We start from the raw sequence: 22172 nt of genomic DNA, 5'->3' as shown, positions 1-22172 counted from the left end.
GTGCCGTATTGATGAAGCTGGGGTGCCCCTGGCACTCGATGGGGGTTTGCGCTCTCATGGACCTCAGATGCTAACGTTTTTCCCAAGCTCATTTCCAACGTGTTGGGCTTAATCCCACCGGGTTTTCCGTTCTCATTTTTAAAATACCGTGTTCTCAAGCGTGAAGTAATCATGGGATACTGAAACAGGTCCTCTCTTACTGGCCTGGACAGAAACAAATCCAAACTCAGCTCAACCCAAACCTGCTCCAAACAGAAATAATATCCTGGTTTGATTCTCATGGATCTGCGGACCTCATAGATCTGCGTCTGATCTAGCTTAGCTTACAATCTACTGAACTTCTATGTGCAGCTACTCTATGATATTCAAGTATAAACCAAAATATCTGTGAAGCACATTGATTCTTAATCTAGAGCAGTATTGAGGTTTTTTTTGGATTGTAAACAAATAGCCAGTATGCCACATCCTTCTAAAAAGTCTGCTTAAATCCAGCCAAAAGGAATATATGCCACACTCACTCCAGAAGGATGGTAAAATTATTTATTCTTATATTAGTTTATGTATACAGTGATGACATTTGGCTAGAAAAATGCCTCTGTCATAGTAAGAGATATTTAAACAACTACAAACTGTCAATAAATACATTAAAAACATCCTGTGTGCTGATGTAGAAATACCCTATGCTCTTTTGGTTACTTACCCAGTACAATATTATTGAAAAGTTTGTTGATGCTTTTCATGCAACATTAAAATTCTTCCCGACAATTCATGCTATACAACATTTTTTCTTTATTAGGAATGGGATGAAATTTAAAATCCTGTTTACAAGTAGTAAAAATCGCTGAAAATTTTAACATAAATCTCTCAATTGTTGTAATAAAAAGAACCAATTTAAAGAAGGTTGTCTTTAAAAAAATAATTTTCTGAACTAATTCTTTATAAAACAGGCAGTATTTCAAAAGGGATGTTTCCATCACCCAGGATGAATCATTTGTGCTTCAGAATTTTCAAAGGAGTATTTGTGGCAAAAACCTAAACCCAGCTGGTAGGTAGAGGAGAGATTGCAGTACAGACTGGCTAAAACCAAACATGCTTTCAAAATCTGTCCAGGAACACACTAAACACTTATCCACGTCACTATGCCATCACCTACTCTAACAATTAGAAATGGAGTTTTAATAATACTTAGCTCTTTTCATGCTTAAAATTCTTCACAAACATTTAAATAGTCCTAACACTTTTGCAAGTATTATTATCCCCATTTTACGCTTGGGGTGCTGGAGGTGGAGAGGGCTGGGAATTTGCTGGGATACAGACTGCATCCTTTCCCTCTTGCCTCCCTCGATTCTTCTTTATCGCTTTCTGCATTTTACACTCAATGTACTGGAAAGTCCCAGGAAACACGGGTGGTATGTTTAGTTATTAGTGGTTACTATGCAAGTTGTGCCACTTCGAAAGTTACATGACAAATATTAAAGTAATAATTGACATGAAGTCCACGTCCAAGGCTCGGGATTGATGTCCTAGAATGCGACACCATTTTCAAGCCAAGCTTGCTCTTTCTGTAACGAAGCATTAGAGACAGAGACCTAATGCTCTCTGTTGTACAGACAAAATGACTCTTAAATCACAGCCATAAAAAGAATAAAATCTCTCCCTCACCATCTGTCCCTGGGAACATGCAAAGCCCCTACAGTGGCCCAGTACATCCTGACATCATACAATGAAATGGACATGTAGATCAAAACAAAGATTTCAGATGTGCTAACTCACCATAAGGTGCAGATAACTAAGGTCTCTTCCCTCCCGCCCCTGAATTTGAAAATATTTGTGTCTGAATTATGTTCCAGAAACCATGTGGGAAAGCAAATGCCTACCAATGAGATTGCAGATACAAATAATGTATTTTCTCTCCGTCTTAGTATCAATCCCCAAATCATATTGTTTCAGTTGATATCAACATCCCGCATGGAAAAGGCATTTTTGATTTTGCCACATTTGCCCTCTTGAATTTTCGACCTTATACCTCGCATTCTGTGCCCCACTTTGATTTTTATCCTGCCTAGTTTGCTCTTACTCTAAACACAGCTTGGTTTCTTGCTGCTTCTTGCCAAGCTCCAGGTTTGCTCTGCCAGCAGACTGCAGGAGCAATGGATAACGTGGAGGTGTTTCACTGCCTGACCTGTGAGAGATGAGACACAAAATTCTGTCACCCATACTAACAAAATGACCGAGTGTGCAAAATTACATCCCTCTTACAGGCTCCCAGAAGGCTTTAAAAAGGCACGTGTATTCTTTGCCACTTGTTCCTCGGTGCCTGATCTTGACGGTTCTGGCACGTCTCCAATAAACCCCGTGTCACGCACGCATTCCCTTGGAGGGAACTTGGAATAAAAATAAAGATCTTCAGATGTACTTCATAGCCAGCAGTTGTTACTCAGCGGCTGCCCCACCCTTTAACAAACACTAGAGCTGCACTACCTGTGAGAATTGGGTTCTTACAGCAACCTCACTCCCTAATCCATTTTCCCCCCTCCTTTTCCAAACATCCAAATTTCTAGCAGAGGAGAACACTACATGTTATATGAGCTTCTTCCCAAGCAGATATCCAAAGCTACTCCTGCCTTCTGTAGAGCTGTTAGGCCAGAACACATCTCTTTTGTGCAGGTATGGGAGCAAAAGTACAGGAGTTTTGCTCCCCTTTTTCCAGTAGCACAGCCAAGAGCTGGCAGGCTGGCCGAGTATCCCACTTCTGGCCATGTCCTGAGAGGTGAGAAGCACCTGCAGCTTCTTTTGGCTTCAGATGGGGACTGTGGATGTTCACCACCAATGGCAATCAGTCCCAAGGCACTAGGCAGGAACGGAAAGGACATAAGAGAGCTCTTGTGGCCTGGGGGTACTCTATACAGCTGAAATATCAGGCTAGAAAAGTAAGAGGCATTGGCATCTTCCTCTGGGCTTACTGGAAAAAAAATATTAAAACAAAACAAAAAAAAAGATCCCAGGCAAGTGTTTACCCTGCCTGACTTGAAGCCTTTCTCCACGCTTCAAAAATCCAGGAGCTGGAGGGATCAAGATACATCGATTCAAATGTGCTAACGTTGAAATGTTTCCACTTCAGACATAAGAAATGAACTTGCGTGCTTGGGCATGGCTTCAGTTCTGTGTGAGGGATGGGAGCCCACAGACCTGCTTGGGCTCCAGAGGGCTTACTGGAGGAGTTTCGTCTCCAAACGCCAGTCAGGTGATGGGAGCCAAGCATTCTCTCCAGCCTGGACTGAGCCAGGTCTGGATCGAATGCGTGTTTGCGTCAAACTGGACTTCTAGCTGCCTTAAAAACGCAGTCTTGAAAAAAAGGTTAAAAAAGGAAAGGCTGATGCTTTGGCAATTCATTATCTGTCACACAGTCCAAAAGCATTGAAACATTATCAGTAGCTTGACTAGTGGCAATTCAGTATTGCATGGCTGGTAGTCACCAAGAAAGCATTTCTTAACGGTTAAAGCAGTCCCATTGATCGATTACGTTTTTCATAATTCCTCCAGATCGGTTAGATCCACAACCACTTTCAAAAACAGAGTGTCATCTCTGATGTAGGTGTTCTTTGTGTTCTCCAGGACCGTGTGTGGCACGAAGCGTGGACATCCAGAAGCAATATTCATTTCTCCGTCCGGCCTTTTGAAGCTGCTGCTATTGGGGTCAGCTCTAAAGACTTCCACGATGTGATTTTTTTTCCCACTTTGGTCCAAAAGCATAAGCGTAACTTTTTGCTTGAAAGGCCACAGTAGCAGCGAGTCAAACTCCCCTCTCATCACTACGAAGTAGAGAGAGACGTGTGTTCCCTTTCCTGAGCCATCCCCGTTCAGGTAGGCTCTCGCACATAACCTGTACCCGCAGCGGCTGGTGTAAAAGGGCTGGCTGAATATCGAGAGGACACGGCCTTCCACTGCCTCTTTTTTCTTCATCTTGTAGTCCGTGATTTTCCAGATTAATTTCCCATTGTAGCACGTGCCTTCCAAAAGCTTAAATCGCTCTTCATTTTTATTGAGCTGTGCTTTGTGAATATTGATCTGGAGATCGTGTTTGCTGGACTGACCTTCCAAAACAACTGGAGGAAAACGAATAAAAAAAAAAAAAAGACACACACACTTGGTAAAATAAAACTGTCAGAGCACCAGATACAAAGAGCAACCAGACTTGAGCTGGCAATACTGAACTACTCAAGCCTGAGTACAGGCTGTTAACTAGCGTTACTACATCTGTTAACTTTTTAAATTGTAATTGCAGCTTGTAGTTTAATAAGGAAAACTGGTAACTACAAACCAGATTTCACGCCTGACTATGGATAGTACCACTGCCTCCATCACAGTGCATCAGCCTGACGAAGGCCAGCTCTCTGGCCCTGCAGTGCCACAGGAATTCAGGAGACATTGTGGAGTAGGGGAAGGCTGGAGGATGCAGCACACACCACCGCGGCTTGGTCGTAGAAAGCAGAAGAAAGCACTTTCTGGCTAATAGCTGCAATTGACTGACTGCAGCACCAGAACCTCTACTTAGCCACCAGCAAATAAGCAAGAAACCCACACCCGTGCAGAAAAGAAATGAAAGTCCCAACACACCCAGGCGCTGATCGTATGTCTCCATCATGGCAATCTTCTGTTTTACATTTTCAATTGTGTCAAACAGGGGTCGCAAGTCTAATTTACTTTGCTGCTGGTTTGCCATCTGTATTAGCTGTTTCACTTGTGATTCCAGGCGCGCAGACTTATCCAGGTGACTGGCCAGAGCCTTCCCAGTTCATGCCATTGGAAGAGGGTGGAAGCGGAGACAAGAGACGTTCATAAAATCGGCCATTTCATTTGAAATAAGATAAAGAAGCCTTTAGCATGTCAGCAATATCAACTATATGGTGCATTGGAAAGTACTCTGCTGGCTTAGTAACGTATCCAAATGCTCCTTCCCAATTAATTCGGCATTTAGTGACTGAGAAGCCACCCCTTACTCAGATCCATTGGCACTGCATTGCTTCATTGAACTGATTATTCAAATTTACAACTGCATATTTGCCATGGGGATCTGGCCATGAGGATTTATACAGTGTTATTTGCCCAGATCAGATATCCAAACTTCTTCATTGGTTAAAATGAAAAGACAATACTATATCGTAAAAAAACGAGAAGGGCTTCTGAAGTGTCTGAGAGGTTTGTTATAGCCCTTCTATTAATGACAACTATTACTAGATAAACATGTTTCAGGGTACAAGAAAGCAATTGGCCAAAAAAGACAGAATTAATGTCTCACCTGTGTGCTTACCATCAAGTTGCTATTTTTGCCAAACAGTTGTGTAAACTGTCTGAATTCTTTCTCACACTTTTTAATGGCCTCTGCTAGCTGCTGGATTTTAATCTCTTTACATTCCAGGCTCTTATACAGGTCAGATATCTACATATGGGAAAAAATAGAGTAAAACCACTAAGGCACACCAAAATACAGAACAAACAAACTAAACATATGTGACTACACAGGAGAAAGTGGAAAAGTTTACAATGCAAAGCCTCTAACTTAGCTAGGTATAGCACTACTTAATTCACAATTTGTGGGTAAGCATTGGCAAGTGCTGAGCATAAGGTAGTCATGCTCTTTAATAGATCTGTGTAGCACCGGGTACAAAGAGGCTCCTATCTCTCATTCTCATCATGATGATCCATTCGGCTCTACAGAGTGATAATACATACTTACATGTACATATGCTTGTGTGTTTCTGTATATACTTTTTTTTTTCTGTACTAGTGTCTAACCAGTAAAAGAGATGAGTCAGTGAGTAGTACTACCTCCGAACCCAAGCTGCAGCATTTTGGGGCACTTATTTTTAGCATAAACAAGCAGAAGAGTAAGTTAATCATCCATTTGGATGCATTCATTTTAGCAGGATTGGGCATACACCCAGTGTCACCTGCTGGGAGCCGCAGAGGCGATCACGAGTGGAAAGGTGCTTGCAACTGGCTCTGCAGTATTTCGTGTTGCCTCAGAGGGGGTGACTCGGGCATCTAAAGGCTCCTTTTCAGAGCAATCTGACCAGCCACTGAAACTTTAAAATGCTTTATCTCCAAACCTCGTATCCACTGTAAGCAGAGACAGAAAGCAAATGAGATGAGCAATGGCAATGAGCCTGCCACTTTGCTTGGTGGAGAACATATATGCCTGAGCAGATAGAGGTTTCCATCTAAGTGACTGACTTCACTAGAATAGCTTATTCTGATTCCTGAGGTGTGCAAAGACGATAAAAAGAGTCTTTTAAAATGTAGCTGAGCTAAACCAGGCAACAAATGCAGAATCTCGTATCCTCCTCCAACCACTCAAGCACCACTGAAGAGTGCTTGTTAAATACGACTTACCTGTTCTTCTAAGCGGGAGTTCTTGTCTAAAATCTGCAGCATGTGTTCCCTCAGGGCACCGTTTTCATGTTCGGCAAGTTTCCCTCTTTTAACCTTGGTGAGGTGGAGGGGAAGTGAAAGAATAAAATAATGAGATATGTAGATTTTTGAAGCTGTTAGTAAAAAATTTACTGATGCAAGCATTTAAAATGTCTCCTCTGTGCTTTGAAAGTGAGGGAATGGCAGTCCTGATTCTCTAGTACAGCATCTTAGCCAATACTAGAAATGGTTGCGTAAGAACAAAAATTGCTTATTTTGATTAATTACTCCGATTGGTTTGGGAGACAAATTCCAGCCTGAGTACAAACAAGATCTATAAAACAGTACCTTTACAAGACAGCCGTACTGCTTATATGGGCAGTCCACTTCTGCCTCAGGACACACAGCGTGGTGCTTTTCAATCTGCGTGTATTAACAAAGAAACTTGTAATGAAATAAATATTAAGTAACTTGCCACACTGATAAAATCTGAATGCCTGCATAAAGGGGGAATAAAGGCCAATGTCATGACACCACCAATCACGTAAAGAGGAAAATGAATATTCAATGGACAAGCCAAATATTCTTCCCTACTGCAAAATGCTAATGGTTTGCAGTAACCAAATACCTCACATGTAAGATGGGACATATATCACTTTTAGGACCAAGCAAAGAAAATACTTAGAGCAATGAAGTTTTATTGACATGGGCCAATGTGGCAAATTTTCATAAACGTGTGTGATCTGCTGAATCATAGTATAAGAAAAAAATAATAGTACCTCCTTTTTCAGAATTATTTGTGAACAGTTTTGGAGACAAGGCACAGGATAATCAGGACAGTCATTTTCCTCGTGATTCTGGGGAAAAAGAAACCAAACAAGGCAATGGTTTTCATTTTTGTAAAGCAGTGTAGAAAAAGCTATGTAAAAAGTAATGACAAACATACAACGAGCAAGCCCCATATCACATTGCTGTTCATAAGAGAGCAACGGCAATTGGTATTACTTAAAGCACATTTATTATACTTTCTCCTTCAGCTACTCCGCCATTGCAGTGCTGGCAACTTTCCACTCAGCAGCATTAAGAGGAAATATGTGCTATGGATTCCCAGGGAACTCTTTGTAATCTTACCTTTATGTTAATTAACACCACATACTTATTACAGTACTGACACATTTCTTCTCGAAATTTACAGTGCCGGATCAAGTGCTCTTTCAAGTCTTTCCGAAGAATTTGATCACAACATCCATCATTAGTGCATTGCACGCTTTCAAACAAACACTGCTGAAGATGCTCCTGCAACACGCAACGGCAAATTAAAGTATTTCATCACATTTCCAGTTGCCTGACAAAGTCACAGAAACATTCAGCAGTTTGGTAACAAACAAAACTCCATATACTCTTTCCTCCGCAAACTTTCTCCTTTTCCAACCTCAAATCTAAAGTGAACATGAAAATTTGGAGAGTCCTTTGTACTACTTCCACTTTTCATTCAATTGACATACTGAAGAAGAAGCCCAAGCGGCCAATATGTCCTGGCAAGTTGTCTTGAATCAACTCTCACATGGCACCTAAGCATAGAGAAGTTATGTATAGATGCTATGGATTTTCTAAAGCTACATAAAGCAAATGGTTCGTATTAAACAAATAACCTAAGGCAAAGCTGAAACAAGCTTACGGCCATAATATTTTGAGCTTAACTTTTGTTACTTACAGTGTATTGCTAAATCATAATCTATGTACTTAATTCACATTGATACAATAACTCTGAAGCCTGAAGAAAATCACTGAAATTTTAGCTTATAACAAATACACAGAGCTTGTGTGAAAATCAAAAGCTTCAAAATTTGGTCAAGCAAACTAACCTGATATCGTCCCAGAATTACTTTTGAATTGCAGTCAGGAATGTTTTTGCAGAACACATGCAAGTTGAGAACTTCTCTTTTACAGCAGTTGTCTTTGAATACCTGTAAAGGAAGCAAACCAGCCTTCACATGCGGTCACATAAGATGTTATAAATATTATAAATAAAGCGAAACATCACAACAAAGCTTTTAAGCACACAAGTGTGGACTCCATAATTGCAAGTATGGTTCTTGATAACTTACACTGAAAACGCATACTAAAAATATAAAATAAAACTTGTATGAATTTTCTAATAAGCATAGGGTTTTTTTCCCCCATATAGTTATTCCACAGATGCTGATCCACCCCACAGCCAGCAGGATTAGTAGCTCAGGAGCTACAAAACCCCTGCCAGAGCTGGCCTGTATCTAGAAGAAAGCATCTGGAGCTAATGGGCCCCAAAGGCCAAACCAGCTCCAATGTTTGAGCGCGCAGCACGCCTTTGGGATGGAGACGATGCTGAGATATCCCTTCTATAGAGTCTGAGAAACAGTACCATTCCCACTTGTGTATGCAGAAGCAAATTAAGCCCCCAGAGCAAACTTTCATTCTTATTTAGAGATCTTCCTATAAGGAGCATTATAAAGCTGCTCACTGTTGCACTACTGCCATCAAAATTTGCACAAAGTAGAAGACAGCGAGTGAAAAACAAAAGTCATGTGGAAAGTCTGATTACAATTTTCTATTAGGAGTAGGAGAGAAACAGGAAGGAGACATTTGATTTCACTGAAAAATTCATTCTGACAGGACCAAGTGTGTAGCATACTTTCAAGCCTTGGCAGATAAATAAGGACAAGTGAATCCTTTACCAAAAAAAATCAGTAGTTTGCAAAGCAATAAGCATGAACTTAGCTTTTCCTCTAAAAAGTTACCAAAAAGTAAATTAAGACTGCAGGTTAATGAGATATAATGGAAATAGTTAAGACACCTAATTATAACCAAATGAAAACAAAGACAATCAAATAAGATCCCCCAGTAAGATGCGGCATTAAAAAGGCAAGTGAAAGATATCTGACAGCTAGGGAAGATTTAACACTTTGTGAAACTCTTTGACACTTCACTGGAAACACAAAGGACTAAAATGAAATAAGTTCAGAACACGGGGTATAAAACAAAGCTTTAGCTATATATCCATACTTCCTTTCTGGGAGAGAACCACTGAATACGCTGCTTCCCTTAGCATCGTTTCAGATTATTTCAAAACTGCTCTGCCCCTGAGGACTAACAGACTGAGAGCCACCTTGTTCTCAGCTGTCTTGCCTTTTCCATGCAGATGTTGACAGCTGCAAAAGCACAGCCACTTACCTCGTGCATTTTTATTGTTTCTTTGTCGACAGGACAGGTTGGTACTGCATTCAACTCTCTACATCAAAAGAAGAGTCATGTTAACCCACAGAAAATTTGATTTATTTTATGAAATTGGGCTATGCTAGAATCTAATTCTGGCAGAAGTCAATACTAGATACCATAAAAACCAAAAAAGTGCTTTAAGAACACTTTCATCTGGCAACCACACAGTCAAATTCTGCCCACAGCTCTAAGAGGGTATTAAGCTGCAACAGTGAATATGTAACAGAAAGCAGAGTTTGTCCTACGAGTGTTAATAAGATGGTTTTTAATTACGGGGACTTTTTCACTCTCTGGCCATCTGCTGCTCACAAATGTCATCTCTGAAAAAATCTCATCGCGTGCATTAAACCCAGCCTTTGCCTAGTGCAAGCAGCACACTCCTTGCTACGTCAGTAAAGGAAGATCTAATGGCTCCTGTCTTAAAAGGCTTCCAGAAGCCCTAAAGGACAATAAAACATTTATTGAGGCAGTGCAGGAGGGAGGCAACCCAGAGAGGGAAAGCGGCAAACATGAAGCATCTAAAATTCATAACAGGTAAATGGTGACATCCATCCACATAATCAGGCTCCTCCGCAGTCTTCCTGGGCCAAATCCTGCCCTCGGGTACACCAAAGAGTACATAATGTATTTCCAGACAGGTCTGCGGGGTAAACTCATTTGTACCTGCAGATAAATCCCAAGCAGAGGGTTGCCAGCAGCCTTGTGATCTGACTGCAGTACTGGGTAACACTAACATCACTTTTATAACTCCACTAACATCACTTTTATAACTCCACTAAAATCAAGGAAATTATAGAGCAGCAAGTGAAAACAGCTCAATCTAACAGCCAGTGCCAATAGTGTGAGACATCAATGCAACAAATTCATCTGAACAGCACAATGCTAGACAGACAGAGTGACACAGCATCTCACGCAGCAGTGCTTAAGCTTATAGCAACAATTCCTTTACGCTGACTTCCCTGCAGTTACCAAAAGTATTCCTCGCCAGCACCGGTTAAGGTCTTTAAAGACACCTTTAAAGTCACTGAGTTCAACAGAGTCTTTCCATTGACTCCTTCAGTGATTTATCAGATCGGGACTATTGTTATGGCACTCACTGCTGCTTTATAGAAGGTGTCAACTTCTTTTTAGGAAGGGGAGGACGAGGAGCTTGCGGACGCAGGAGGAGTTTGCACTGACCTCAGAGAAAGAATGCACTGCTGGCAAAATCGGTGGCCGCATCCCGTCTGGTGGGGATTGCGAAGGACGAGGTGGCAGTAGGCACACTTGTACCGGTCTTCCAAGGCTTCGACAAACTTGTAGTCGGCGTCAGGCTCGAAGTCGAGAGAGACGGCGCTGCCAGAGTTCTGGCGCGTGAAGATGCCCGAGAGACCAGCGGGTTCGTCACAGGCCATGGGAGCTGCGCTGGGAACCAGGCACAGGTTGAATCCCTTCAAAGGGACCTGATTACGGCCTACAAATACTTGAAAAGGGATGGTGGGGAGGTGGGGGAAGGGCTCTTTACATTAGTGATGGGTGATAGGACAAGAGGAAATGGGTATAAGCTTAGTCAGGGCAGATTCAGGTTGGATGTTAGAAAGTATTTCTTCTCTGAAAGGGTTGTCAGCCACTGGAATAGGCTGCCCAGGGAGGTGGTTGAGTCCCCATCCCTGAATGCATTTAAGAATAGAGTGGATGAACTACTTAGGGATATGGTTTAATGGGGATTAGGGATGGTTGGACTGGATGATCTCTAAGGTCTTTTCCAACCTAGAAATCTATGAAATCTATGAAAGGTTCCCCGGCAGTCAAGTCGCCTCGGCTACCGCTTGCAGCAGGTTGCCGCTGGCAGGAGGGTTGTCATCTGCAGCAGGGTGCGACAGGTTTCGGAGGGAAATGCGGCGCCAACTATGGAAGAACAACAAAACGCTCAGATAACTGCAAAAGGATGGTAACACGACAAGCATCGAAGCACACTTCTTTGGAAAAGAGTTTCATAATCTGAAAATTATTCCCCAGAATAGAGATTTTTACGTTTTTTTTTTTCAAATTTTCTTGCAGCGGCTCTTAGTCTTAAAAAAATGACAAGAGTCACAGACGCGGCTGGGGAAAGCAGAGGAAGGAAAATCTGCAGGAAAGGTCTACGCCTAACGTAGAGGCCACCCACAAGACTTCACATGTTCATTGCACTAGTTCGAGCAAGAGACAGCTTTGTGGTTTACAGCAAGGAGCATACAAAAAAAAGGCTGCAGGGCGATTTTACCTTCAGTTTAAGCCGTTACAGGAGTCAAAGCTTCTTAACTTGACATCTTTCTTTTCCCAGTTGATTGTTCATTTATAGCAGTAAACTCTAATACTATTTTTTCAAAGTTTTACTTAATTACGTGCAAGTTCTTGGCTATAACAAGTCGGCCTGAAAGAAGCAGTGGAAAAAAAAGAAATAAAGGCAAGATTGCAATCAGAAGCGTAACGTAAGTTTTTTTCTCAACCTACCAAAGCTCCTACACAGCACCGGAACGCAATGTTAATTTTCTAATGGGAAAAGACAGCAATATTTATTTCCTGCCCTAAGTCACAAACCTTGAGATTTGCCACCGGTCCCTCAATCTTGCAGTACTTTTTTGCAAGTGGCCCAAGACCCAGTGCTGCTCTGGCTTTCATTTCTTGCAGCTTTGCATTCAGAAGACATTTTTTCCTTACAGGATGTGTACGCACCGGAGCTCAGAGCATTTCAGGGGGGAAATGCTCAATTTTATAACTAGGCTGTGGGACGCTAGTTCTCCTCTGCTTCCATCGCTCACCCTGTCAGTCACTCGAGTCACTCTTACTGGCATCAGTACCTCTCCGAGAGCTCTGACTCAGCTCCTGTAAGGTCATCAAGGGTATCTGCTGCTTTCGTAGGGAAGCAGGGCCAACACCTCACCATTAATAACGTGACAGCTGGCATTAAACAGTATGACAAGTACTGATATACTGCCCTACCTCCCTGCTGCAAGGGGTTCCTGGCCCATGACAGCAGCGATTCGTTCTGTGCTACGCACAGCTCAAGCACTGCCACAGACCTCCTGGCCTTCAGAAAGCAACATCCATTTTCCTTGCTGCTTTAAAATCCCATACTCGGCAAGGGAACTCTGCAGACAGGTAGAGCACCTGATTCAAAAATCAAGCCAAAGCACTTAACCCATGAAAGTGTATTCCACAGCTAACATTTGTGCGCTCCTGTAGCTCGGTGCCCTTCTTCATGGTTGTTCCACGCTATTTTCCTGCCCAGCTTGTGAGAGACTCCCCATTCTCTGATGCCTAATGAGGAGCAATTTTATTTTCCTCACATCAACCAGAGACACCAAAATGCAGCCCGAGGTATCACCAGCCTCGTGCCCGGGCTGCCTCGGTAGCAGACAGCAGCAGCAGAGCAGAGGGTGCCTGCGGCCTCCAAGGCAGATGGAGAGCTGCCACTGTTAACTCCCGCAGCACAGGCTGCCTACACGATGAATTTCCTACAAACTCATTCTGTCCTTGGTTGGCGAGAACCCTAAAACATGTTTCCTTCCTCTCTCGTATTAGTATTCTTTCCCATTTACATGACGTCCGATTTCCTGAGTCCTATTACGCTCCAGGACTTAAGTCATCTGATAGTATGGCTCAGTAAGCTAATGCCACACTGTGTAAAAAACACGTGAAAAAATAATATCCATGTTTTACCTATCTTTAAGAGTTTACCTTAACTCCTGAAGTACTTCCAGCTGGGGTGAACAATGTTACAAATGTTTTAGGCAACAAAGTAATGGGATGGATTAAGAAGAAACACACACACCAGCCCAAAATCCCATCCAGAAACTCCTTCATAACTCCTGCTGCTAATTAAATCAACCACATTCATTTCCATCTCTTTCTGCAAGGACCACTCTGCTGACCCCTCCAACTCTCTTGCTGAAATGAGAGCCTTCATCTTCTTAAACACCTTCATGACACACCAATATCCCCAACCCAGACCCCATTCCTGAAACAGGAGACTCTCAGCATCTTCATGTCAGTGCCTAGTCCCCCTCAGATTCGCTCTGGAGCACACTGCATGGCTGAGGGCATCTCAAGGCACCGGAAAGAGCACTTCAGGCGAAAAGTGAGCCTGCCTGCTCAGAGGGTAGAACGGAAACCTCTGGGTGCCCAGAAGACCGGGGACATTTGCCACCACTGCCAGCCTTGCAGGGGTTTTGCTGCGGGGTTTGCAGCTGTTTTGCTGGAGGAAACGGGCTGCCCCAGGAGAAGGCCTGCGGATGGCAGTGCTTCACCCAAGCTGGAGAGGTGCCTGTGGGAATCAGCTGGGGAGACGGGCTCAGAGCAGCCAAGAAACGGCAGCCCCGTGCCAGACCTACCGCTGGCCAGCACTCGGCAGGATGCAATCCAAACCATCGCAGGCGGCGCGTCATTGCCGTCCCGGCACCCGCCGGTGACTCAGGGAGGATTGCAGAAGCTCTTCTTCCACTTCTGGCTTCCAACACCCGCGCCTGTGCTCTCTGAACTGAAACCAAAGGGAAACCGTCAGGGAGAAAAGTGCTTTTTTGTGACAGTGAGAGCACGCCGATGGGTAACGGAATCGATTTCCTGCTGACGTGAATGCCTGGCCCGCGTAGGAGACGAGGTATGCGCTTTCACTTCTGCCTGTGCACAGCTAAGAGCAACGGGAAGGCGTCCCTTCTTTGCCTACACTGCGATTTTTCAGCACGGGTGTGAACTTTCAAGGCCAGGCTGGATGAAGCTTTGAGCAACCTGATCCAGTGGAAGGTGTCCCTGCCCATGGCAGGGGAGTTGGAAATAGATGATCTTTAAGGTCCCTCTCAAGCCAAACCATTCTATGATTCTGTGTCATGCTGTTTTAAAATATTAGAGCTTTGGGCTCGTGCTGCATAACGATGCTCTTGTGGCAGATGCACAACGCACGAAGCAAAGGGATTTTCATTGCAACTCCACTGCAACAGCACACGCACAAAAAACCCCAATCTATAGACACTGAAAATCTGCATATCAAAAAAAAAAAAAAGGATTTCCATATACTGAAATAAATAGAATTAGTTCTGAGCACACATAGAAAAGTAGTTTGAATCACTAGAAGCTAAGCCCAAGTCCTATAAACAGCTACCAAAGAGGGGGAGCTCAATGGCAGCGCAGCGCAAAGAGCTCACAGCTGCATCTTCCAAGTGTTTCAGCATCCCAGCCCTGCCTGCGCCGACAGCAGCACAAGCAAAACACTTCTGGAACAACTTTTTACATAGTGGTGTTGCACACAGAGCTCTAACCTCACTGGAAATAATCCCAGGGGGAGAATTTTCATAACAAAAATAAACTTTCTTAAATGGAGGCTATTCTGTTTTAACTACCACCACACCAAGCTGAGCCCAAACGTTTTCCATTAAAATGCTCCACACTTAGTACATCTTACTGTTCAGAAACTGAGTAAGAGATGAGTAGAACATGATAATAAGGAGAAAAATCAGCATGAGCATGACTTATTATAATACAGAAATTACATTAACATTTTTAAAGCCATGTTCAAACAGTTCCCCTTCAGCAGTGCTGCTGCCTATCTACGCCACCAGCAGTCAGGATGGAGAGAAGCGCTGTGCAGTGCTGATAACACGTTGAACTATTGTGGACAGGTTAACTTTTTTTAGCCATGAAAACGTACTTACTGCACACAGAGAAAACCATCCCTACAACGTGGTGCTTCTTTTTTAAGAGAATATGTTTTTCCTGTATTCCCTCACACAAAGCCAAGCCTCCTTGAAAGGTCAGCGGGTTACCCCATAAGCTATGAGCAGGCTGCAGCACCAAAACCCCAGGCACAGGCACTCAATGCCATCACATCTTTTAGACTGAGAAAGGCAAATATGTGAGCTGTTGTCACAGATTTGATCATCACATGCGGACAAGAAAACAGGATCCTTGGTCCTCCTGCCCAGCAAATAGGGGCTGAGAGCACGGCTTCTGCCAGGCTCACTGGGTGAGAGGAGGATAACGCTTGGCTCCCCTTCCAAATTGGGGTATTGCTCAGTAAAAAGCACTGTGATCACTTCCTTGCATATTGTGCTTCCATGAAATACAGATAACAGGGCATAGGAAAAAAATTTATACACCTATATTCCTATACACCTAGCTCTAGTTCAGCTCTACTGCTTTGTCCTAAGGCAGTTGGTAGGGACAAGTCTTAGAAGTTGCCCTGTCCGTCCCTCTGAAAATTATCTACCTTATACGGTACATCAGAACTGGAAGCCTGTCTTAGTCATGGTGGGGAAAGCTTTGTCAAATTCAATATACTTTTGCAGGCTCAGACCAATTGATTTCACTGGGAGCTGACAGGCAGAAATATGATGGAGGGGAACATACCTTGCATGAAAATGATGCTCCCCAAGCTGCCTTATAAGCCAGGTAGATTAGCTGCCTCCAGTATTTTTGAATTAAAATAACAAAGTGAAGTGATTTACTACTAATATAAGGTCCTCCACAAAAACACTGCATTTTGGGGACAAAAAAATATATGCCCCAACTCTTAACATATGGAGCAGAACAGGCAACAGAGTCTGGTAAAGAATGACTATAAATATCTATACACTTTGAAATTGATACTTAAGATACAGCAGATTACATGGAGTCATGGGAAAACAGCAGATGATGCCTCCTGACATCCCTGCGGTATGGATCATCCTTGTCTCTTCCAACCCACGAAGAGCGACAACATTTTGACTGTCGACAAGGAAACGCATTTGCTGAGTCCCCAGGGGGAAGAAGGACCCCGGCTGCATCATTTGGGTCCCCCAGCCCAGAGTCTGTGGAGAGAAAGGATCCCCTACTGCACCAACACAGACCCACCACCGATACTCAGGGCTCGCTCCTACTTCGCCTGGCAGCAAGTCGGCCTCAGGAGCTGTTGTCCTAATCACTTAAAAACCGCGGTGCGGTGACCAGCTGGTACCCAGGAGAGAATATTTCTAACAGCAATAATTTCCTGTTGGACATGTGCCTGAGGCCTCACAGGGATGTTGCTGCAGAGAGCAGCAGAACAAATTTGTTTTCTTTTCTATATAGACAATATTATCCAACTCAAATTCCAGTATTACCTTATTCTCAAAGCACAGTAAAGCCTGATGAAACCAGCATCAATTTGCTAATCTCCATAGGCAAATTGTCACTCAGCAGAGTAAGGCGGTAGGGTTTCCTTTGCATACAGTTACAGTCAAGCATTACAATAAATCCCCACAAGACTAGACTTCATTGGTTTTTAAAGGTATAGATTACAACACAGATAGCATTGAAAAATAAAATAAAAAAACCCAAACACCGTTACAACTAATGAAGTGTATCTGGTGCTGAAGTAGCTTTGATTTTATGGACAACTTGCTTATTTGCTACATCTGCTACTTTCCCTGGATCTCTTAATCATTTATTAATTAATTTTGTATTATCAAGAAATCGCTCTACATCTAATCAACACAATATTATTACAGTAATACAGAAATTTTTTGTCTTAAAATAATCTCTTTCACAGCTGGAAAATAATTTTGTTCCCATCACTTCTATACCAATACCTGGATGTGTTACCCCCTTCCCAAGTACCAACAGAAATTTCAGTAAGAAAGCACCACCACTCACCCCTACGAGACCTCACCACCCTGGCGCCGCTTTGCCGATTGAACAGATGAACTCGGTTCCTGAGACGTTTTTGGGTCGGCAGCCTTCCCCCAACACAGCCCCACGCCACTCACACCCCCGTGTGCCACAGCTCACGCCTGAAGGGCCCTTGGGAGATGAGAAATAATTCTAGCAAGGTTAGGCTTCTGCTGGCATTAACAAGACACGTTTTGGTAAAGCCGTACCTGAAAACTGTAGCTGGTCCTCAATGGGGAGAAAATGAGAGACAGAGCGAGAGAGAGTGCGCCAGCGTAAACTTTGTGGTTAAAACAACAGTAGAAGCATTTTAAAACAGCAAGGGAGTGGAAATCCCCCAGCGTAGCTTTGAAAAGATCACATCTAAAAACGTTTTAAAAGTGTTAGGACAAAAGGCAAGCCATCGAAAAGTATTTTCCCTTACTGTGTTGATGTAGGGATAGCAGATTTTACCATCTGGAGCAACACAACGTTACCAAGAACTTTTCTTGCAGTTTTCATCCGAGATACAGAGGAGTTTTCACCTTTCACGAAACTGGTGAGTGATGGCACCAAAGAAATAATAAATGGGCAGCAGGAAAAACATAAGAACATAAGGAAAACCCAAGTGCAACCCTGCAAATCCCCCTGCGGTAGCCCCAGCGAGCCCGGGTGGACCCGCTCATCGCAGGAAGCAAAGGGATGGCTCATGGGGGAAGCAGCACTTGTCTCTGTCACGGAGCCACTACATCGACTTACGCTACGGGCTGCGCGGGCATTTAAACCAGAACTCTCCAACGGAGATAACATCCATTTGAAGGAAATAAATGTTTATATTTGGCTTTGTAACAATGTAAGTGGCCATAAACTCTAATGATTTTGTAGCCTGAACTTAATGGGGCACAAAGGATTCCTGGCAGCCTTCATCTCCCCTGCCGGCGTGAGTGTCAGCCTCCTTCCCCAGACTGAAACGTGCCACTCTTACGGCAGTGCCACGGGCTCCACCTCTAACCTCACTCTTTCCTTATTCTCCTCTGCCCCCTCCCTAGCTTTCTAGTCTCTTTTATTCCTGCCCACCCCCGCCCCTCCCCTAAAGTAAAGTATCTTATTTTCTACAAAAGCAATAATTTTAGGTCTCCTGTTATTTAAAATACTAGTTTTCCAAAGAAAGCTTCTATTCTATCTTGAAGTAAATGCAACACGTACTCTCTTTAGCCTTTTCCCTTTAACTGAGCTTGCTCCCAGAGCATTTCTAACCTGGTTCAATTTCCATCTCCCCTCCCAGGAGGCATCTCAAACTACTGCATGCTTTCCTGAACCCTCAATGAAGCTCTGGCACAGACAAGTCACTGCTGAAGTCAGTGGCAAAGCGAAAGGCATCGATTTGAAGGCACGCTGCTTCTTTATGGAATCAATTAAATTGATCCAAGTTGTATTTCTAGACGAGCCTAAGCTCACTTTTACTATCCAGCTTTTTAAACCAGAAGATATCCTTTTGTCCTTGCCGTAAACTCATGTCGTCAGGGTGTATTCTGGTCCAGCTGCTGACTACACACAACCTCTGCACTGGCTCACATCAGAACAGTGAAACAGCTTGTATGTGGGCTTTCCTTGAACCTGGCAGCTCTGGAGGAAGGATGGATTCAGATGGTTTCCTTGGGAGGAGGCAGCACGGGTAGCGCCCTGTGAGCACAGCTCCAGGAAGAACCATCTGCTTCTGGGAAGCTTTGGGGAAAACCCCAAATGGAGAAGTTGAGTAGGAGCAAGATCTTAATTTTAAACAATTTCACTCTGCAGATGAGTAGAGAGCAACAGGCCAGTGTTATCATTCATGGGCAGCCCTCGATCTCCTCTGGCGCCAAGTCTGGCTGAAGATCCGGACCAAGTTCCAAGCTCATGCAAGAGGATGAAGGTGAGTGAAAAGACAGACAGCAACAGCACTTAGGAATCAGGATAAAGGAAAAGAAACAAAGACACAAGAACAATGTAAAGAAACAAAAGTTACTGAAAAGAGGTAAAACTAAGTGACGGAGAGCAAGACAACTAATGGTTTTTATTTTTTTTTCTTGAAGCATACTGAGTCAAAGTAAAGTCCTCGCTTTTCCTAAGAAATAACAGGCAATTACACATTTGTAGGACTAGGTCTTACAGGCTTTTAACTTTACGTCTCCTTCCCTGCTCCAAGGGGACAAGTTATCCAGGACTTCACTTGGTTTGACCATTCAGTCGGTTTGGCCATGAACCTACTCAAGGCAGAAGAGTCTCTTGGTTCTAATTTTCCACGCCCCTGACCCTTTGACTTAGTCTTAACGAAGAACTTAATCAGGCATACAGAAACCTCTGAGAAAACTCAATGGTTATTCATCTGAGCTACTAGAAAGAAAGCAAGTTTTGCTAAGGCAGGCCACCCCCTTCTTCTGACATGTTCCCACGTTCCAAAGGTAAATGATTCCCCGTTCTGCGGCCTCAGGAATTCACGAGTTCAGTGGATTTTGCTCTAAAGCACACATGTATTTGATGACTTATGGACACATGGTTTTCTAGTCACAGTCCTCACTGAAAAGGTCACTGCTAATGTCAAAACTCATATGCTATTGGGGACCTCACGAACTTGCTGTTGGGAAAACAGTGACAGCAAAGATTTTCACTATTTTCTTCTCCTAAAAAAAACAGAAGAAAGGATGTGTTCTTAACAAGTCCTTCCCATGAGACCAAACAAGACAGGCTGGAGATCTACAGAGGCACAAACTGGCAGTGGTGCTTTCACACGGCCCCTTCTCTTAAAGCGATCTGCAGTGGAAAGCTGTGCTGCCGCCTGTCCGTCCGTCCATCCGCGCATGCTGCCGCAGCCAGGCAGAAGCCCGGCAGCACAGCACACCCCACCACCACCACGGGCCTGGGCGAGTGCCGGGAGCGAGACATAGGGACCTGCCGTGAGGGGTGAAAGGCACAACCGCTCCTTTTGGCATCAGGAGAGACGCCGTGTGAGAAGGTTGCTAAACACGCGGTGGGCAACATCCAATCCCGCTCTCGCTGTCGGCACCAGTTTTAGCTTTCTTCTTCCCAGCAGTGAATGTCGTCACTGGTTTTAGTGACCTCAAGGTGCATCTCAGGCATCACCGAGGTCCACGTTCATAATTCCTCAGCAAAATACTGCCATGACACAAGGTTCAACGTTGATGACAGTGAGACAAACGGACATTTTTTTTTCGTTATAGATAGTGCCCAACAGCCTTCCATAATATCTTCCATTGAATACACGATCTGGCAACTGTTTGTACCTGCTGTCTCTAAGGCAATATTAAGAAACGAAACCCTGAATTTTTGTTTCTTTCATAGTTAGTAAGGCATTCCAGTTTCAGGCACATGGATACAGCAGATGAGACCAAAAAACCATATGACGTAGCACAGCTCTGATCACCGTGTGTCTCACAGTGACGACTTCGCGAAAAACTGCTTTGCAGATTGTTCCTCTCCTTGAGGTTTGGTTAGTCACTAGGTGGCTTTGTGAAATAGTAATAATAAAAAATAACTTTTATATTTCAATATTACCTGTTGCAAAATAAGCACACGGCAACACGCTCACCCTTAGAGAATCCCTGTATGCGAATGTCAGTGTATCACATACAAAAACTTGCTTTATCAGTCCCCCCTGCAGAGACAAACATGCTTAACTACAGAGCACTCTGGGCAGTCCCATATCAAAACCACCGTGGTTTAGAGCGCAGACGCAGTTTCTCGCACACTTGTTTATCTGTTGCAAGACCGAGCTGGGGAGACTTATGGAAATTTTTGCAACATTTTTATTAACAATACGCATGACTCAAGTTTCCTCACCTTCCCAAGCCCAGCCACCAACCAAGGTAAAGAGATTAGCTGCTTTCCTGGGCTGAGGGAAGAGGGTGGAACAACTGCAGGTTGCAGCCCACACTGGTATAGATAAGAGACTGACTACTATCAGTGTGAATATTAACTCTTCACTGCCATTCTCCAAGAAACTTGGACAGAAAAACACCAGAAAGCAAAAGAAGAGGTTCTGAAATCCTCACTGCAGCTCAGAGCCCAGACCCAAGGGCGTGCTGGCCATTAAGGTATCCCAGCCAGCCCGCCCGGGTCGTAGAATCAGAGAATCATAGAACGGTTAGGGTTGGAAGGGACCTCAAAGATCACCCAGTTCCAACCCCCCTGCCATGGGCAGGGACACCCTCCACTACACCAGGTTGCTCAAAGCCTCATCCAACCTGGCCTTGAACACTTCCAGGGATGGGGCATCCACAACTTCTCTAGGCAACCTGTTCCAATGCCTCATCACTCTCAATCTGTCCTGCAGCAGCACCCTCGGGTTGGCACCCTGCTCCAGGCAGGCCGCTGACCGCTGCTGAGAACGGCACGTCTGCGAGATGAAAGAAACTACCTGTATCACTGCAGCCACCACCAACTGTGTCAAGAAGATCAGGAGGCCAAGAAAAGTTACAACTCAGACAGTTTGCCTGGAGGGCCAGAGAGAGGAACACCTCTCGATAAATAACGTCTACTTCTGTAAAATGAAAGGGTCACAAAAAGAATTGAAGAAGACACAGGCCACCTGACCAGGAAGACCGAGTGGATGAGGCCATCTATAGAAACAGGAGCAGCCTCACATTCACAAGCCCTGGTCCTCATGGGGGACTTCAACCACTCCGATATCTGTTGGAGGGACAACACAGCAGGGTATAAGCAATCCCGGAGGTTCCTGGAATGCATTGATGACAACTTCCTTCTCCAAGTGACAAAGGAACCAACAAGGAGAGGTGCTATGCTGGACCTTGTTCTCACCAACAAGGAGGGGCTGGTGGGGCATGTGAAGTTCAAGGGCAGCTTCGGCTGCAGTGACCATGAAATGATGGAGT

General features: G+C 44.0%; 1 protein-coding gene across 1 annotated transcript; it reads right to left on the bottom strand.

Annotated features, from left to right (window-relative positions):
- Positions 1-551: 551 nt before the first annotated feature.
- Positions 552-14079, bottom strand: TRAF5 (TNF receptor associated factor 5). Its single transcript, XM_009983016.2, has 12 exons — positions 14019-14079; positions 11909-12058; positions 10846-11070; positions 9622-9679; positions 8277-8378; positions 7543-7707; positions 7191-7268; positions 6760-6834; positions 6394-6486; positions 5300-5440; positions 4618-4786; positions 552-4106 (listed from the first exon to the last, which is right to left on the bottom strand). Exons 3-12 carry the CDS (start codon positions 11058-11060, stop codon positions 3529-3531), a joined length of 1674 nt encoding a protein of 557 aa, XP_009981318.1. The 5' UTR covers positions 11061-11070; positions 11909-12058; positions 14019-14079; the 3' UTR covers positions 552-3528.
- Between the last annotated feature and the right edge of the window lie 8093 nt (positions 14080-22172).

Source organism: Tauraco erythrolophus, chromosome 2 (assembly GCF_009769465.1).
Source record: "Tauraco erythrolophus isolate bTauEry1 chromosome 2, bTauEry1.pri, whole genome shotgun sequence".
NCBI classification, from domain to species: Eukaryota; Metazoa; Chordata; class Aves; order Musophagiformes; family Musophagidae; genus Tauraco; species Tauraco erythrolophus.
The sequence above is the reverse complement of the archived record's forward strand: the minus strand, read 5'-3'. Positions and strand labels throughout refer to the sequence as shown.

What these genes read in the sequence shown, in the direction of transcription:
- TRAF5 (XM_009983016.2), bottom strand. Translation starts at nt 11,060, where the DNA reads ATGGCCTGTGACGAACCCGCTGGTCTCTCGGGCATCTTCACGCGCCAG. An exon ending in AGTACGGCTGTCTTGTAAAG is followed by an intron (nt 6,487 to 6,759) that starts GTACTGTTTTAT and finishes CACCTCACCAAG; the next exon opens with GTTAAAAGAGGGAAACTTGC. An exon ending in ACTCCCGCTTAGAAGAACAG is followed by an intron (nt 5,441 to 6,393) that starts GTAAGTCGTATT and finishes TCCCATATGTAG; the next exon opens with ATATCTGACCTGTATAAGAG.